We start from the raw sequence: 19823 nt of genomic DNA on the forward strand, positions 1-19823 counted from the left end.
GCAAAATCTATTACAACGCATACATTTACAACGCAAATTTTTACAACGCATATACCTGTACAACGCATACCATTACAACGTAGGTATTGGTAAGTATATAATAATTTTTTTAATGTAAATTAATTAAAATTAATATAATATAATTTAATTTAATTACATTTCATTAAATTAATTTAATTTAAATTTAATTTTACTTTATTTTTACACTGTACCCCTGTACCTCAAAAACCCAAAACTGACCCTGAACCCTAAAAATGCCCCTTTACCCAAAAACTAAAAACTGACCCTGAACCCTAAAAATGCCCCTTTACCCAAAAACTAAAAACTGACCCTTAACCCTAAAAATACCCCTTTACCCAAAAACTAAAAACTGACCTGAACCCTAAAAATACCCCTTTACCCAAAAACTAAAAACTGACCCTGAACCCTAAAAATACCGCTTTACCCAAAAACCCAAAACTGACCCTGAACCCTAAAAATACCCCTTTACCCAAAAACCCAAAACTATAACATTTTAAATATAATTATATACTTACCAATACTTACGTTGTAATGGTATGCGTTGTAAAGGTATCTGTGTTGTAAAAACATACGTTGTAAATGTATGCGTTGTAATAGTTTTTGCGTTGTAAAAGTTTCGTTGTAATGGTAGTGCGTTCTAAAAGTTGCGTTGTAAACGTTGTTTCCCGAACATTCCCCTTGGATTTTAATCCTGCAACGTTCCAACTAACGATTGTAATCCCTTTACCCCTTGTTCCTGTGCCATCCGACACCAAAAGACCATTATTGGCATCCCCCTCATATTGGTTTCCATAGCTCTGGGCCCCACACTCGGTGGTCAGACTTAAATCTGCCACCACATTTAACTCCGATACCATGATATTATCAACTCCCTTGTGTGACTGAACACTACGGGTCTCACCAAGTTTGGGCTGACCGTCCTGGGCTTACTCAAATTAATCAGATAAACCAGTCTGCGCCCTGAAGAGAATCCCATAAGCCACCCTGGGAATCGAAACACGTCAGCATTACACAACACGGGGGCTGTTGTATTTGATAAAATGTTTCCACCCAGTGGAAATGCTTTTTGAATTGTCTCACTACTGGTTTTGATTGTTTTGTTCCCTGTGATAGCAGCTACTTAACTCAGTTATACTATATGGATGTTAAAGGATATCCAAGTAGCTGCTTTGTTTGTGAATTAGAAGTGGTGACATAATGTTTGTATAAGTTGTTGTTTTGTATCACTTGTTCATGTATTTTTTTTTACATCACACTACTTCACCACAAAGTTTGTATGTTTTTGTTTGATCTATGGCCTAAGTAAGTGTAATTTGTTCTAGACTGAAACATATCTAAATTTTCTGACCCATGATTCAAATGTGGAGTAAAGTACATAGAAATGAGCCGCAAATAAATGCCTTAAGCCAATATCAATTGAACTGTTGGTTCATAGCCTGTTAAATTAATGTAGCAGCATTTGAAATGTGACGTCTAGAACACTTCTTGCTCTTACTTTGAGAAAATGAACATTTCTCTCTACTTATGGCCTGATAATCTGTCTGCAATACACATCTGGCTTGGCTGACAGCTGCACTTTGTGTATTCCCTCTAGACAGCCACAAACATAGGAAGATGAGACTTATCTACATTCTGAGCACTCATCTGCATTCTGATGGGCCTTCCTGGGCAGGAAGTGGGACAGGTGTCTGACACTCATATCTTAATAGGCTGTGTTCTGTCCTCTGACAAAGCACTGATTTAGCATTGGCTTGCTTCCTGTTTTCTGAAATCTCAGTGACCCAAAAGATTTCCATCAATTCTGCTGGTGCTGCTGCCTTCTGTGAGTCCTACCCTTGTCAGTGGAGCCCCATTCAAGCTCTGGTCATCAGAAGTGGGTCTGTAGCTGCTTCCATCACCTACAGCTCCTGGGTCTCTGAAATTAAGCTTTGGGGCTTTTCATGGCCTGTTTGGACTGGGACTGCGCCGCTTTCTCAAAGGATCAGCACGAGCTGGAGCAGCATCATCTTCTAGCACAGCAAGCATTGGCGCCAGTGACTGTGAGGTCCCATCTGTTATAAGTGATGCCCAGCTGACTTCTCCCGCCCGCAGGATCATCGCTTGTGACACTCTATTTGCTCCAACAGACCTTCTCCCCCGTGAATGGGCTCAACTTGAGAAGGAATACCTTACGACTTGAGCTCCCTCGCAGTCAGCCTGAACTTTGGAATTACCCCGGTCAAGCGCAACCTAAATAAATCTTTTTTGGGCTTTTGACTTCTAAACACTGTTTTGGGATTTAATCTATAAAAATTTAAATCTCCACTTCTACTGATTGGAGTTTTGCCGTTTTGGTCTCAGTTTGCTCAGATAAAAATTCTCTATTTTGCTAGACCTGTGTGGAGTCTTTTTGTGGTGTATTGCATTGTGTTACCCTCTGGGTTTGTTGCGTAAATACTTAACACATTGCCTCCTTAGATAAGCTTGACTTCTCTGTGTCAAGCTGCTAGAGGGTGAGCACAGGTTATCTTTTAGTGTGTGTATAGTTTGCCCTGACTAGAGTGGTGGTTCTCGCCTTGCTTGGGTGCATACCTCAGACAACCAGTATTTCCATTTATAACAACATATGAAATAGTTTTTAATTTCCCTCTTAACTTTGATCTGTGACTCACAAGTCAAAGATCCAAGCTGAAGCTAATAAGTGACACAACAAGAAAGAAAGAATATACCATGACAGTTCAATGGGGAGGGACCCAAAGAGTGGTGAAGCAACCAAACATGTTAAGAAGCCAAAACATGATACACATTGCAAAAAGAAATTAACAGTAAGTAAGAGACAAAAGGAAAATTGGCGCAAAAGGACGGAAAACAGACTGCAAAGAAGGAACAAAAGATGTAGAAAAGAGAACAAAAGGAAAGAGAGCAACAAGGAAAGAAGGAACCGCTGTGTGGAGGACCATCAGACCTTCCTTGAAAGGGTTGAGATGTCATGCTTTCCTTACTCAGTACGATATGGTTGAAAGTGAGGGGTATTTTATTATTCTGGCTACTCCCTTGGTTGCAGTCAAACTTCACCCCACCAGTCTTCTAAGTGCTCCAGCTGATGTAGCAGGACTGCTTTAGGATGCCACTGAGTTGAAACTTTCTCTAGCAAGAAAAACATTTTCCAGGGGAGAAAAATGTATGATATGAAAATGCACTAATTGGATTTACTGTCTCCTCTATATTTCTCATACTATGGACAATCAGCAGGAGGTATAGCTCAAGAAGAACAAAGAGATCATCAACTCAATTAATACAATTTCCTTTACAATATTTTATAATCAATTGAAATGAGATGTTTACACATATATGCATTCCTTTCATCTATATCATTTTATGTGTGTATACATTTGTTATGAGCAACATTTTGGGAGCTCAAACGTTTTTTTATGGGGCTTTTTATTACTGCACTCCCTACACTAAGAATCAATACTTTGGGCCTGGGATGCTATTTGGTCTGCTGGAAACATTACAAGGCCCCTCTTAGACAAATGATCTATGAAAGCCATTTCTTTTTCCTTTTCTGATATTGGGCTGCACTCACCTCGTGATTGCCTTTTTTCCTCTTTTCCTTGAGGCTCTTGACAGCACTTGTAAAAAACTGCACCATGTCATTGGTAAAGAGGCTGACATTCATTTTTTTGAGAACCGGAACGAGGAACGGAAATAGGACTGGAAAGAAAAAAAGATATTGAAGGCAACTTTCTATCTCTTGTGGTACCTAGTGTTCAAACTAGTAGATATGCTGTTAACCCTGAATATCAAAATAATTAACAGATGTAGGAAGGGAAGCAAATCAGATCACAAAACATGTTGGAAGAAGCCTGTGAGGATGAAGGAGGAATGACTGGGTGTCAAATGTAGTCTACTTTATTGTGAGAAGCTCAAACTACCTCTTTAGAATAGTGTTTACTGTAACAATAATAAGGAGTTAGTAATATTTTATTTGCTGTTTCAAGACCGTTTTTGTGTTATAAAAATTCAATATAGAAATACGAACACAAAAAAGAAATAAGTTTCACCCTCAAACATAACTGCTTAGAGAATGCTCCTAGGATCTGGAAAGGCCCTTCCCCCTCCTTTACTACTTACACTGATTCCTATTCTTCTGATCTTCAAATCTATAGTGAAGGATCATTTAATTTACCTTTCATAACAATACTGAATGTTATGAAGATAAATATACCTAGCTGATGACAGCCCAGTGTTTGACAGGAGGTGGGGGCAGGACCACAAGCCCCAGCAGCAGTCATGGCAGATGCTGCCAACATACTCCTGCACCGAGAGGCACACATTTAAGCTTCCTGGGGCTCACACAGCGCGGGACCACGGGTATTTGAGAGGAGATGGGGGCAGGACCACTAGCCCCAGAAGCAGTCACAGCAGACACCCCAACATACTCCAGCACCTGTAAATGTAAATCCAGTATTTGTAAAGCGCACAGCTACCCGGTGGCATCCCGACGCTGGGGGCCGTTGGGAAGATTAAGCAAGCTATTGCACAGAGTCACATGGTGCTGGGCAGACCCCTGCCGCCGAAGCCAGGGATCGAACCGCGAGCCCCAACTTCCAGTGTCAACCGCCCTGGCCGGAGCGCCACACCTCTTCCTTGCCTGGAGGCGCGCATTTAAGCTTCCTGGGTCTCCCGCACCGCAGGTCGCGAGAGACTTGCACAGGTGCATGCCCGGGCGAAGACCGGATCAAGAGCGGACTCGTCTTTGCCCGTAGCCAGAGAAGCCAGTAGAACGAGTGGGTGAGTCCCAATACAACATTTATTTATTTTGTATCCCATACCTCGTTTGCAGGTTTGTTGGACGTATTGGCATCTAGATCAGGTTCGACTACCTAACTACCAGGCTTAAGGTGACTATAGCACAAAATGGTTAGGTGCAAAGTACCGGGCCGCAAAGAGACTGCCATTAAATGTACAAACAGCAGCACTTTGGATTCTTCATGGCCCGAGCAGTAAGGGTTACTACCACTGAAATCGACCTGCCCGAAAGTAGATTATCGATAGAGGTGGGGGCCCTGCAGCTATATTAGGGGCCAGGGTAACACATGATCGACAGTCTGCCCCTCTAGTTCATCCAGTAGTGCAGAGCAATCAAAACCTCCCCAGCATGTCTTTTTAGTGGATCACCCCCAGGACAGCGCCATATTGGAAACTCCAAACAATAGTATCTGCTCACCCCTGCCCAAAAGGAAGCGGCAAGCTAAATGTCCGGAAATACTAAAGGTTCTGAAAGGTTCTTCTAACTTACCAACAAACCAGGTTAGCCTTCACTACCCGGAGTCAGTGAGTATTATAAACATGGACTGGCCGACAGGGCTTGGCAAATTCAAGGACGTGATACTGCACAGTATTACCCGTTTGATTGAAAGACAGTCCACATTGGAATCGGCTGTTACAAAACTGACTAAAGGGATTGAACCAATTATGGAATCTATTAACTCCCTTTACCCCGTGAGACCAACATTTCCAGATTCAAACAATACAAATGGGAGAGAACCTTTGTCTCAATGTCAAGACTTGGAAGGCTCGGTTATTCGTGCTCCTAATCCACCTCTATTGCCTGCCCAGTCTTTGGCACCTCCGATATTGCCCACACTAAGGAACATACCGGAAGAGGACAGGATCTCAAGTAGACAAATATACCGATTGGAGTCGGGGGGTGGTGGGAAGGAGGGTGCAACCGGCTGCAGGATATCCATGTTTAAGCCTACCTCCTGATTGCTGACCTTATGTAGCTATTCTGTCACGGGTACCATGTATTAGTACCTATTGGACAGCGGAAAGCTGAGCTCAAAGAAGCCTCTTGGGAACGGTTGGTGTCTACTTGTATCACTAGAGACTATAGGGGTTTTTGGGCCGTGGTCAATGGAAGGCAGCCCAATGTGGCTGCCCAAGATGACATCAGTTCCTCCATCTCTTCAGCTCTCTGGGTGTCCCACTACTATTAGGTGTGTGCACTGGATACAGATATGTCCATAGACAAATGTAATGATGGCGGTCTGTACCCACTGGAGATCAGGTTTGAACATGAGGAGGTTAATGCAGCAATTATTGGAAGTCCTTCCAATAAAGCCTCTGGTCCAGATGGGATACCAATGGACTTATATAAGGCAGAACCTCACCTCTGGGCTTCAGTCCTAACTAATTTACTTAATGCTGTGACACAGACAGGTGTACCGTTGTCCTGGAAGTCTGATACTCTAGTCCCAGTTTTTAAAAAGGGGAACAGGCAGGACCCCTTCTGTTATAGACCAATTTCCCTGTTAAACTCAGTTGTAAAGCTGGTAGGTCTCATTGTTTTAAAGCGTGTAGAAGTATAGACTCAGGCTAATAACATTATTTGCCCTGTCCAATATGGATTTAGGGAATGGATGGGCATGCTGAAACAATTCCTGAATCTTAACCTCATAATAGAGAAATATGTAGTGGCGAAACAGGGGTCCATTTTCTTGCTTTTATGGACCTCAGTAGCGCCTTTGATCGGGTTAACAGGTCAAAGCTTTGGGACACCCTCGGTGTATTGGGATTATCAGTTAATTTGATCAATTTCCTTAGAGCCTTACACATGGACATAAATGCCTGTGCTAGATATTGCATGGACGGGGAGACGTTCCAATCATTTAGCCTACCACGGGGGTAAGGCAGGGATATGTGATGGCGCCAATTTTGTTCCTGTCATATATAAATAGATTGAACAGCTGTTTGATTTAAAATGGGGTGGACCTGCCCAAGATAAAGTCAGTAGGTGTGCCCACCCTGCTTTATGCCGATGACACAGTTTTGATGGCCAGAACGGCAAATGGGTTAAACCTATTGGTCGATATGTTTGTCAGCTTTATGAATGATCTGGATTTGGATATAAATATCTCAAAGACTCATTACATGGCCTGTGGGAAGAAGGCTGCTAAAATCAGACCTATTGATATTAAGGGGTGAGAGATTACTAGGGTCCCTACTTCTCCTTATCTGCGAGTATTATTTGACCAACAGAACAATTGGCTTCATTGTACCTCTAACCAATGTTTTAAATCTAGCCACAATTGTAGTGCCCTGTTTAAATTTTCTCTATCGATAGGCAATAAGCCCATTCTGCCCCTGCTCCAAATCTATAGAATGAAATGTCTCTTAGTCCTGACATACGGTGCAGCCATATGGGGGTACCATAATTGTAAGGTGATCCAGCAGGAGGAGGACCGATTTTGTAGAAAATGAGTGGACCTGGGTCCCAATAGTGCATCCTTCTTTGCTCACGAGGAATTGGGTCTGGATTATGTGGAGGACCAAGTTAAACTGGCCCCATTGTTACTTTGGATTTCAGTTTGCGTAGGTGAGAGATTGAGGTTTAACAGGAGTGTGCTCGAGGACTGTTTGGGGTGTACCTAAGGTCAAAAGATCCCTTGGTTAGATTATATTAAAAGAGCTTCCCACTCCCTAGATTGTATGGACATTTTTAACAGGCCACAGCTTCTTAAAAAAGGTGACCGGAGCCTTTTTAGGGAACAATTTTGAAATAGATTAAAAGATGAGAGGGAAGCTAGGGCACTAGAGAAACACTCCAATAGATCCTGCCTGCTGTTGAAATCTGTCACTGGCATCAAATCTATCTTACAGCAGTTAAACATCCTAGGGACAGATCATTGCTCACAAAATTTCACTTGGGTTCCATCCGTACACTTATCTGTTTTCCTCCGGGCCAGTATGTTCCACATGCACTTTTAATTTGTCCCTGTGATGATCGCTTGCCCCAAACCTTAACACACCTGGTCTTATTCTGTAAATGTCATGATTTTTTGCGTAAGAAGTATTTATTGCCGCTCTTAAAAGCGAATTGTTTTATTCAATTTCGACCTGCTTTTTTACATTTACAGTTATTACCTGATTTTGCTGTGATGTTGGTGGTCACCGACTATTTAAAAGGAGACTTATTCTGGAATAAAATAATGTGTGCCTTGCATATAATGATGTGAACGATAGGCTGGCTCACTGTTTTTAAACTGTTCTTAATATTTATAGAATGTGTGATTTTAATGAAATAGGTCGGACTGTATATTATAATGCTTTTATGTGATTTTTATGTCTCTATTTTTATGGTTATGATGCATAATCCAATAAAGATTGATATGATGATGATGATGAGGGTTAAATTACCATCCACTATAAGGATATTGCAACTCACTGAGGAGTTTCGTTACCATAAAGAAGAACAAGGCAGATTTCCATTTTAGGGTTGTAGAACTTTGATGTCTGAGTCAATGTTTAATGAAATCAGGACATTATTTACTTGTCTAATCCAAACACTTATAACCAAGTGATGTACAAAGTTCCCCAGAAGGTAAAGTTTATATGGCTGAGGACGTCTCTCTCTCTCTGAATGGATGTGTGCAAAAGCGTCAGGGAATAAAGGTAATCCCTTATCTGAACTTAGGATGCCTCACACAACTAATCAGCTGAATTGAGAAAAACTAAAGTTGAAGTAACATTATAGTTAGGTCTAATGGAAAGATCTGTTTTTGTTTTTGTTTTAACAAAAAGTTAAGAAATTCACTGAAAAAAAACAAAGGTTAAAGTGATGTTATAGTTAGGTAAATATCTCGGTGACAACTTTAACGTTTTGAAATAAAAAAAAACAAAGAAATTCTATAACTCGTGCCCCAGCCGTGCACTGCTGATAACCTCACTCATGACATTTTCTATGCCATCATTTATGTTGGCATCAAATCCAAATAACATAATTGATGACATCACTGATGACATTATCAAAGCTTCTTTTGCAGACATTGTTTTATAAAAGAGTATGGCATTTGAGGCCTGAAAGTAAGTACAAAATAGATCATAATGGTATGAAGCATTATTAATGCCATCACATACACAACCCCCTTAGGTGAACCAAGCTTGTGTTATGTGCAATATTGACCCTAAACCATACATTTTATGGTTACCTGAGTTTTTATTGACCATCAACCACAGATAGAAGAGTAACTCCTATTGCACATTGTGTTCTATCTGTATACAACTATTCAGAGAAAACCAAGTTCCTCCAGATACTCAACTTCTGTTACATGACTAATATCCTACTACAGGCATCCTTTGTCTGTATCAAACCCCTCATAGTCACCGAAACTTCATTTAGAAAGTAAGTTAATGTGACTAGAAAAGCGGGTACAGAAAACAGTGTTTATTCTATGGAGAGAGTTTAATCTGTACCACACTGTTGAAGACAGAGAAACTTTCATGAAAAATATGCTACACAGTATTAAAAAGTATCTACTAAGAACTGTGTACACTCTACGCAACATGAGGCAAAAAATACACTCTTTACTTAAAATAACCAAGGTCTGAAAAGGATGTATGTCGGAACAATGCATGCCTTTACCATGCATGTCGATAATCTGCAGCCTTGACAACAGCTGCTTCTCTACCACGCATTCCTTTACCACGCATATCGGTACAACAACATGCCTCAGGAAAATCGCTGGACTTTGGAGCTGTAAAATTTACTATTCCAACTCCAGTCTGCGCAACAGTATAGAAAGCATTGGACTTTAAAGTCAAAGGCCACTTTCCTTAAGGCATGTCATTATCATGACGTGTGTGGTAAAGACTCATTTGTAGCTATGACTCTGTTGTAACTGCAGGGCGTGGTTTGGCCATTGTGGTTAAGGTTGTTTCTCGTCTGAAGGTGCCTTCAGCCTTCATGCTGTGGTGAAAACTTCACAGATAGTCCATATTCTGAAGCAAATGAAGCACATGTACATGGGTTAGTACCTGGTGCACACAGTCTTCTATGTTATGTAAAATTGTCATGCTGAGATTATGCTGTCTAATAACTCAAGGCTGCTTATGATAGTTAGTATGTAGTACATAGAATCTTTGCCCTGTTGGAAACTTTTTTCTGCAGAACCAAAAACTTGTTGTGAACATACTGCACACAAGTTGTCAACTGTCACCTGCACACAGAGTTACTCTTCAATACAAAGATGTTTTAACGTGTTCAGTACCTCTACACACCTATGATGCATTAGCAGCACATGTTTTGTAAACACCAACAGTTGGACATAGGTTGTACAAAATTAAATAAAGAAGTAATAAGGTAGCTACCAGCCACTATGTAAACTATGAAACAAACTAACAAACTCATTGGATGTCCTCAGTGATGTCATTTTCCACTAGGACTTGCAATTGGGCAATTTATGCATGGCGGGTGATGTGAGTTATTCAATTGATTGAGGGCTTTGCATACCTTAACTGTCAAATTTATGTGGTTTTGCATACTTGAACGAGAACCATCATTCAGTTGTTAACTGTGGTTATGTGATAAATGTGAGACTTTATCGGTAAGTTAGATTTTTAGAACAATGATGGAAACTACTAGTGTTTGAGCCTGTGACGTTGCATCCCAAACTTCACCATTGTGTCCTGGAATAATTAGGAATGCAAGTCAGTAATTAATGCTCGCAGCACGCAGGCAAATGCCTGTGACTCACAAGGGACAATTTACAGTCTTGGATATCTAGCGACAAGAAAACACTCCCTGGTGCTAACAGTTTAAGGCTGAGCCTTGTTAAATGCCACAAATGTTATAGTAGGCTGTGATTAAATTAGTAGGATCGGCTGAGGCTCTTTAAGGCATGCCAAGCCGACCAAGGTCTTCACTCTATCCTTTCTCTCAAAGTATCCTGTAAGCCTTGCTCCTGTTCTCCATCCATTTTGCGCTCAAGCGTTGCTCATTTCTGAGTTTCTAAAGAGCTTTGTGAAGGTTACTGCTAATTGGGGCATCTGAGTCCTGTGCTGTTTTCCCAAAATACCTGGCATAATGGCTGCAAGTTCCGACCTTTACAATGCACAGCTTACAAAACCCACAAGAAAGCTGCAACTGTTGCAATCTTCTCATCCCCTTTACAAAAAAGCTTGTTACGTTTAATAAACTAATTTGACAAAAAATAATCATGACAGTTAGAACTTGGTTCAAAGTACTTTCCCAAAGGCCTAATAGAGGGCACCCATAGCTCCTGCAAACGTAGGCTTCAGTGGTTTCTTTAATTGCCCTTTGTACTGTTTTAAAACATGAAGACCAACTAAGGAGGAGTCAGTTCACATTGTGCAAGCTGATCTCTTTAAGTAACTTCCTTTTGTGTTTAATGCTGGGAAGCTAGGTTGGCTAGCCCAAACATAAGCCAGGAGATTGATGCAAATTTATGACACAGATGCTAAAGTTTGTGCTAAGACAAAAGGCCCAGGGCACCAGAACTTTCCAGATGATTTCAGAGCTGTCTAGAACCTTAGGAATTAAGTTATTTTGATAAAGTTGGTAGATCAGAGAGTTTATGGACAAATGGTAGAGACTATAGGTCAAATATGAACAATACCTGTGTCACTCTAACATTGAGCAAAAAATCTTCCTATTGAAGAGTAAAATTCGAATCTTGATAACAGGTGTTTTTCAGCCACAATAGGTATTAAGAGAGCACTGAGAGATACATTTAAGATGCCCACATCTTTCATCCTTTTTGGCATTATGTGTATTGAAACCTGCAAAATGGGGACTAAAGAACCCAGTCATTTACTCTAGATTTACTTAGAACAATTCTTTGTCTACCTATCAAACTAATAACATGTTTATTTACAATGCCTTCCTGTCACAGGACAACACTCCTACCCACACCCAGCCGTAACTCTATCTCCAATAAGCTTTCGTAATTTTAGCAGGGACATAGAGTAAATGATTATGCAAGAGATGCCAGACCGGAATGAGAAGTCATATTAGTAGTCATCTGGAGGGCTTGGCTGTGGAGATAGCTAGTTTTTGGTACTGGTCAGGTATCAGAGCCTGGTATTATAATCATCATTAGGAATATCAGTTTTGTAGTCAAAAGCCCCTCAATGCTTTGAGGCTATGTAAACCTAGCTGTGAATGCCACATCATTGACTAAAAATGCTCGTGTCATCCCATTTGAAGGCAGTTCCATTGTACTGCGTGACCAGTCACAACCTCAGAGAAATGAAAAGGAAAATCAGACAAGAATAACAGCATATGCTGGAATCAAATAGATTTTAAGCTACATTATGTATGGTACTCTTCAACATTACTAAGTGACTCAGGATTCTTACCTACGATAATTAACAATGGGCTCAAGAATCTGAAATTAAAAAGTTTTCTTCCATAAGTAACAAAGGGATCTTTCGGGTTGTTCATAGAGTCTATGTTCACACCAAAGGAGGTGCTGATGACCACATCAATACTGTAGGAGGAAAACATCCTGGGAAGAAAGGAAATGTAAATGGAGTTATTCATTAAGAAGCTCAAAATCTAATTCTAGAGCAAAACCATCACTATCTTCTAGCCAGGCAATACTTTTAGGTGATATGTATGTGCTGATTCCAAATACTGTGCTATGTGAAACTATCCCACCTTCGTATCCATAAGTCGCAACAGAAAGTCTATACAACTGTACAATGTCTAAAACCTCGGTACCAAGGGAATGGGGGTGAGCAGAGATTTATTATTACATTGAATTTATATGGTTTTCATAATGTCCAAGTAAATATTTTTATTTTGTTATTGTGGCAATTCCATCCTGTGCAACAAGTCTAGCATACAATCAACAGACATACAAATTTAAAGAGCAATGTATAATGAGAAAAAGAAATAGTTTTCTCTATCGATGTCTGGAGCATTATCAGCATGAAATACCAAATTCTCCTTTACTAGAGATCTTTCCTTGAACTGGTGGTTTATTCATATCTGTTCACAGTTTTACAAACATACCACACGTCCTCACATCTTTCTGCAAGGATGGTCAACATAAACATATCTTTGCTAAAAGGATGACATTGACAGTAATAACTTCAGCCCCAATCTTGAGTGGGTCAGAATAGCACCTGGTAAACGCTTTACACCAGTGTGTGGTATTTATCTTCTGTGGTATATACCTACTATTCTGAGTTTTTTTGGGGGAAAACTAGTTATAACTTGCAGGGCCGGTGTTTACCGTGAAAAATTGCACATGTTGTGCTTTTTTACCCGCTTTTCCCATGGTAAATTTCCGCAGGTATTGACTTCTGAAATGTATCAGGTGAATATTGTGGGAGGTATGGTGTTTACTGCAAAACTCAAATCCCAATCCCATTGGAAACTTCTCTTAATGTTTATGTTGGAACCATCTTTATATTAGATGTTCACCCATCAGTTTGACCATACCCACAACCCTCCTTCTTTAATACTCCCAGACTGGCCCACACCCATTTTCAACTAAATACAGCACATTCTTTTAAATTCCAAATTCTTCAAGTGGTTTCAATAACAAGGACTCATCATGCATCCACACTACTTAACCCTCTTTGAAAACTCTGCAAACCCAACAAAGCTTTTCCAATTCCATTTTCAAGTCCTTCCTCTTTCAAAGAATGTATAAACTAAATCATGCTCCACACACCTTTAAAATCCACCAGTGTTGAAATACTATTACTCTTTACACTGTCAGCCATTTAGTACCCACCATAGTGCATTCAGCCCCAACACTGTTAGTATCTAACCTCCTCCTCACATCCCACTAACATGGGCGTCAATTCGCCAAAATGCCAGGGATAGTGAAAGTGACATCTCACACATTTGACCTTTACTTTGACAAAAACACACATGCTTACACATAATAACACATTCACACACTCACACACACATAAACACACTCTCACCTGCAAGCATGAATACACATATATTTAACAGCATTTTTTACTTACCATAGCTTCAAGATAGGGTCATATTCCAGCGAATGTACTCCATGTTTTATTACACTAATAGTGAATAATATTATTCACTAATTGTATAATTTAAAAAAATTACAGAAACCAGGCAAGTGGAGCTCCAAACAACGTCTATTAGGAACCCCTTTGTTCCAGGCACTGATTTTGCCACCTCTAAGGCCAGGGAGTGCAAAAGCAGTGCTAGGGGTAGCAGGGGCAAGCCAGTGGTCACAGCTGTGACCCCTAAATGAGGTCCATGCCCACAAACCTCTGACACCAACTACATAAAACAGAGACCAATCATTTTTCTTGCCTTTTAAGCTCACACAGATGTAACTTCTTCAACTTCTCTTAATGCTGTAACCAATCAAACATTCCTTTAAAACCAATGTTCAGTTCTAAACTTGTCAGTATTCATTCAACCATAAAGTCACAAACTGGAGGTGGCTAGTCAACTACAGGACTTTGTAGATGAACAGAACTTGCTTCATGAGTTACACTCAAGCTTTTGAAAATCAAGAAGCACTGATCCGAGATCAACAGACATAAATGAAGAACTTTTTCCAGAATAGAGAAAAACAAACTATAAGCACTAACAATACTGACCAAAACATACTCCAAAAATCAGTACAATATATGCAGATGATATAGCATTATTTCTTACTCTTACTTCAGAGTTGAGTAATATTGAGCCAGTTTCCGAGGCCATAAAAAAAGGTTTTGTATCATCTCCGGGTATAAGGTAATTGCTACCAAGAGAGGGGTTCTATTGATAACCTTTGAACAACTATAATCTAACCCTTGAATGCTGAAGCATGGTGACCACCAACCCAATCAGTTTTTAGGATACTATTTTCTCCATTATTATAAATAATATTAGTTATGCTTGACTTCTGGATGAAATAAAGCAAGACTTCAATACGTATTACAAATTACCTCTCTTGATATTAAGTAGGATTAATATAATTACAGTGGTTACCCTACTGTAGTATATATTCCTTTTTCAGACACTAGCCTGTTATTTAAAAATGTTTTTTAAAAGAATCAATGGGATGATTACATCATTCATATGATAATTAAAATGACCCAGAGTACCAAGGAAAACTCTAGGGGGCATATTTAAAATCCCTTATCACCAAGGGGACGACACTTTTTACAAAGTTCCTGTGGCGATAGGGCCTTCACCTTATTTACAAGGCAGCGTTAAGCCACTTAACACGGCTTAACGCTGCCTTGTAACTAAGCCCCCCTTTCACGCTATGTCTAGCGTGAAAGGGGAGGGTAATGGGTGTTGCTGTGGGCATTCCACCGCAACACCCATTGATTCGGACGCTGCCCCCTATTTACAAGGGAAGCGGAAATAGGAACCAGCAACCTGGTCTTAACCTGGTGCAACGAGGAGAAATGTTTCATTTCTCCTCGTTTTTGCTGATTTCATGTGTGCTGCGTTGTGACAGCACACATGAAAACATCAAAAGACCAATGAATGTTTATGTACAGGAAGGTCCCCTTCCTGCACATAAACAATAATTTTTTCAAAAATCCTGTTTTGCAACTTCTGTGTGTGTTGTATTGAGTAGGACACATAGAAGTTACAAAACAGCATTTAATGATTGTTTATGTGATGAAGGGGGACCTTCCTGCACATAAAGAATCTTCACACGCAGACACCCTTGCACTATGGTGCAAGGGTGCCTCGATTGGCACTAAGTTGTTAAGTGTAGCTCCAGCACAGGGGGAAACCCAGGGCTGTACCATATTCTTGTAAATATGGTGCAGCCCTGTGTTTGTTTCTGAAGTGGCAGAGTGAGGAGTTAAGTCAGGAAGGCTAACGCCTAAGTCCGTCACTTCCCTTGTAAATATCCCCCTAGGTCTACTGTCGAAGAAGAGAGGTGGGGTCATTCCACTCAGCGACCATATCACAGTTGGTTATGCGGCTCGTGATCAAGGCGAATAATTGGCAATATTGTACAATTTGTATGAAGAAATGGCAGAGAAATATGTTGTAAAGGGTTTTGCTTGTGAATTCTTAAAAAGTTGAAACATATATAACCATTAAGTTTCAAGTTCTCAGACACCTTTGTCAAATATATGCATTATGGATCAGATGATCAAAGACAGATAGTAAGCAGGAATATCTACGGTTATGGAACAATCCGGACCTCCCTGAAGAACTGTCTAGTTTAATATTTGAAAAGGCAGTGAAAGGCTAATGGGAACTTAAACAATTTTGGAATCATGAAAGCTTTAATGCACTGGACACAAAATCAATATTTCAACAAAATAAAGTATTTGCAGCTGAAAAATGACTTTACAGACACACTGCTTGGAGAAGAGTCAGATAGTTGTAGGGAGATGTTATACTCCACCCCGCCCATGAAGGCTGCACAGCACAAGTTCCTGCACAATTTGTGACTCTAGAAAAAGTAACTAATACTAAAACTAGAACAGCATGGGAAATAGATTTAAGTTTTCAGTTCTCAGAGCAGGATAGGGGTGGCTAAACTCAGATATCTGCATACCTTTAAGTTTTAATCTCCAGTGCATGCAGTATGCAGTATCAGTTGTAGTTAATGCCAGCTTATATTATTACATTTAACAACTCAATACCAGCTACAATTAGGAGATGCTTTAAAGCGATTGGGAACTTGAAATATATACTAGGGACTGTAACAAAATCAGACATTTTCAAAAGTCTGTTTTAAATGGCTAGAGGAAAAAGTAGGACAACCCTTATCACCAGATTCCTGCTTAGCGGTGCCAGGTTCGCAAAGATTTTCTAAAAGAAAGGAAAACATTAATATGACACAGTGATCAAAATTGGGTTGTTGGTTGACTAGGGTCTGAGCCCAATTCAGGCAGCAACCACAATTTTAGTCAGGGTAAGAAGCAGGCAAACACTTAATTAATATGTGCTCACCCTCTGGTGGCTCAGCAGAGAGCAGTCAGGCTTAATTTAGGGGGAATATGTAAAGTATGTATACAAAACATTAAACAGTAAAATAGTGAAAACACCACACATAAAATTCAACAATCGTTTAGAAAAAGCAAGCTTAATTTAATAAATAGAACAAGACAAAATTATACAAATCCAATAAGCAGAACTTGTGTTATGAAGTTTTAAAGAATAAATTGAAAATAGCACCTAACAGCACTAAGCATCGACAAATTATCTATTGTCATGCTAGACAGTTACAAAGTCAAAAGTTCAGGCCCACCTTGGAGGAGCTGGGTTGGCTACAGGGAACATATTGGACCCTATGAACAAAAGTACCCTTTTCCAGGTTGCAATGATGTTGAAGAGCCTGTTGACGTTGAAGATTCGGGATACAGCCAAAGTGATGAGTGTATGTCGAAGCAATGCATTGGTGTTGATCGTGGCAGTGGCGACAATGTGCTGGTCCTGATCTGCGCAGTAGCGATGATGCGTCAGCTTTAATTAGCACTGGGGCTTTGATGCATAGTTCTCTGCATCGTTCCCAAGACTGCCATCGCTGGAGATGTGAAGAACTCAAGTAGAGTAGTGACGATTCAGAAGGTGAATACGTCCTGTCAATTCTCGCAGCAGTGACGATGTGCCAGTTCTGGCCACAAAACAGAGGGGATGCACCGGTTCCAATCCATGCAAGGTGCCAGTGCGCTGGTTCAAGACCGGATGCGTGGGCTTCACTGGAGCAAGCATCTTATGCCTCACTTCCAAAGGTCCAGGACTCACGTGGCATCACGTGGCAGGGCAGACTCATAGATGGCAGAGCCCAGGTGTAGCAGCAGGTGAATTGGAAGTCTTTCATGTCTCTGAGACTTCAGATCAGGAGGGGAGCCAGCTAGTCCTTGGAATCATTCTGGAATCAAGTGATGCAGGTCTAGTCCTTCTCACCCAAGCAGGGACACAGCAGGCAGCAGGGCAGCACAGCAAGGCCGGAGTCCAGCAAAGCAGCAGTCTCGCAAAGTGGCAGTCCTTCAGCAGCACACAAGTCTTTCTTCCTGGCAGATTCTTCACAGGTCCAGAAGTGTACTGAAGCGGTGGTACCAGAGGTCCAGTACTTATATCCAGCTGTGCCTTTAAAGTGGGGGAGATTTCAAAGACAGGTTTTCTAAGAGCAGAGCGGTCCTTCCCTCCTCCCCTAGGTCCAGACGCACTACAGAGAGGCATGCAGCCCTTTGTGTGGTGATAGGACACAACCTATTCAGGTGTAAGTGAGGCTGAGTCCAGCTCCTCCCTCCCATTCTCCAAGGAATGCCTATCTCGTCACACTTAAGCTCCCGTTGTGTGCCTGTCTAGGGGGATGACACAAAGCCATGCTATAATTTACTATGCCAACTAAGTGTGCGCAACAGTAGGGAAGGTGTTGGGAAAGTAAATTATACTATTCCTTATGTATGCGCACCCCCTACAGCAAGTCGATGTAATGACTTGCGTTGTAATGAACTGCGATGTAACAACGCATCCATTGTAGCGACCGCGTTGTAATCACATGCATTGTAACACATGTGATGTAATGGCTGTTTCCCATATGGTAAGAAGGTGTATTTACAATTGGTAAGACAACCTACGTTTAAGCCCCTGTAAATGGTAGGACATATAATTTTAGAGGCCCAGCAGATTTAATGCACTTAAACGTACACTGCTGTGTGGCCATCTGTCATTTATAGCTGGGATGATAAAAAATATGTTTTACGTGCTATGGCGAGGGAAACACTGGCAATTTCGTATTCCCCATTGTAGTACAATAGCTCCACAGACTAACATGGGAAGGCTTTATAAAATGTTAATACAGTCTAACTATTGACAGGAGTGAACTAAAATGATACTTCAAAGTGTCCAACTAATAGTTAGAATAAATCCAATAACTTGACACGGTTGGATTTGAACAATGACAGAAAAAACATTATAGAACTCTCTTTTCTGAGGTGCCTAAATCCAGCTGTAGCGTAACTTCTCCTGATTGGCCAGTCTTTGACAGGCTGAGCTAAGGTGCTCTGATGAGGCGTGAAGTGGCCTGAAAGGAAAGAAAGAGACATCTTGTGGGAGGAGATCTGCAAGCTGAAGACCAAAAACTGAAATGGGGCTAAGTAGCTAAACTGGCTTCAAAGAGGGAAAGACACTAAGGACCCAGGCCGACTTCCTGCACTCCCAGCCAGATGGGAGCCCCTGTAATTGAATTAGCAGAGGGGCTGGAAGGGGAGTGTTTGGGAAAGTTAGCTACAACTGGAGATTGGGTTAGCCAGACCTTAAGCTCTGGGAGAGATTTTCTCCGTTTTGGTTTTTAAAGAACAGTGCTTTCTGGGACAAGAATTTGCACCCTTCAGGGAGAGTGGTCATCATTGAGTGTGGCTCCCTGTGCTCCATTGGTCAGAGGTGCCCCCCTGCTTGCAGGTCCAGAAGCCTAGAAAAATATGGGAGACCTGCCCAGCAACTGAGATCCATGTTTGAAGCATCAAGAAGAGGAAGGACTGTCCAGCTGGAACCCTCGGTTGCACCAAGAGGACTGCACTCTGAATTACTGCACTTGCCACACACTTTGGAACTATAGCAAGAAAAGGACTTTGCTTTGCACTACAATTTTAAAGAGTGGCCTCCCTTGAATGTGACAGGTTAAAAGAGCTCCACCTGCATCATCTCCACCAAGAAGACACCAGCTGATCACCTTCAGCTGAACTTTAAATGATTGGACCAGGTGCATTGTAGTCGTCAAACCCAAACCCTGGCCTGCCAAGGAGACCCACTCGAAGTCGCGAGAAAGAGCTCCAGAAAAGTGACTAAGTCAAAAGGTAAAAACTTGACCAGGCCCTACCAATCATTATATTTGACCCATGCTTTATTGTGGTTGGCCTGAAACTTTGACTTTGTCCCGGTCTAGCACGACCAAATGTCCCAAGTTGGCGCTTTTAACTTTAGAGCACTAGAAAGTGTATATTCATATCACCGGATTCCTATATTGGATTTTTGTAATTTTTGTGTCATTTAAATCACAAAAATATTTCCTATTTCTGTAAATTGGTGTTGCATTTTTATAGTGTGTTGTGTC

At 40.9% G+C, this 19823-nt stretch overlaps 1 protein-coding gene across 1 annotated transcript in view; it reads right to left on the reverse strand.

Annotated features, from left to right (window-relative positions):
- LOC144786057 (cytochrome P450 3A21-like) overlaps positions 1–19823 on the reverse strand; it is a 266040-nt gene that overhangs the window by 108869 nt on the left and 137348 nt on the right. Inside the window, exons 7-8 of the mRNA XM_078665003.1 lie at positions 12163–12311; positions 3587–3714 (exon numbers count right to left, since the gene is read on the reverse strand). Coding sequence (XP_078521129.1) covers positions 3587–3714; positions 12163–12311 — 277 coding nt within the window. The remainder of the gene's footprint in view (positions 1–3586; positions 3715–12162; positions 12312–19823) is intronic.

This window comes from Lissotriton helveticus, chromosome 10 (genome assembly GCF_964261635.1).
Source record: "Lissotriton helveticus chromosome 10, aLisHel1.1, whole genome shotgun sequence".
NCBI lineage: Eukaryota > Metazoa > Chordata > Amphibia > Caudata > Salamandridae > Lissotriton > Lissotriton helveticus.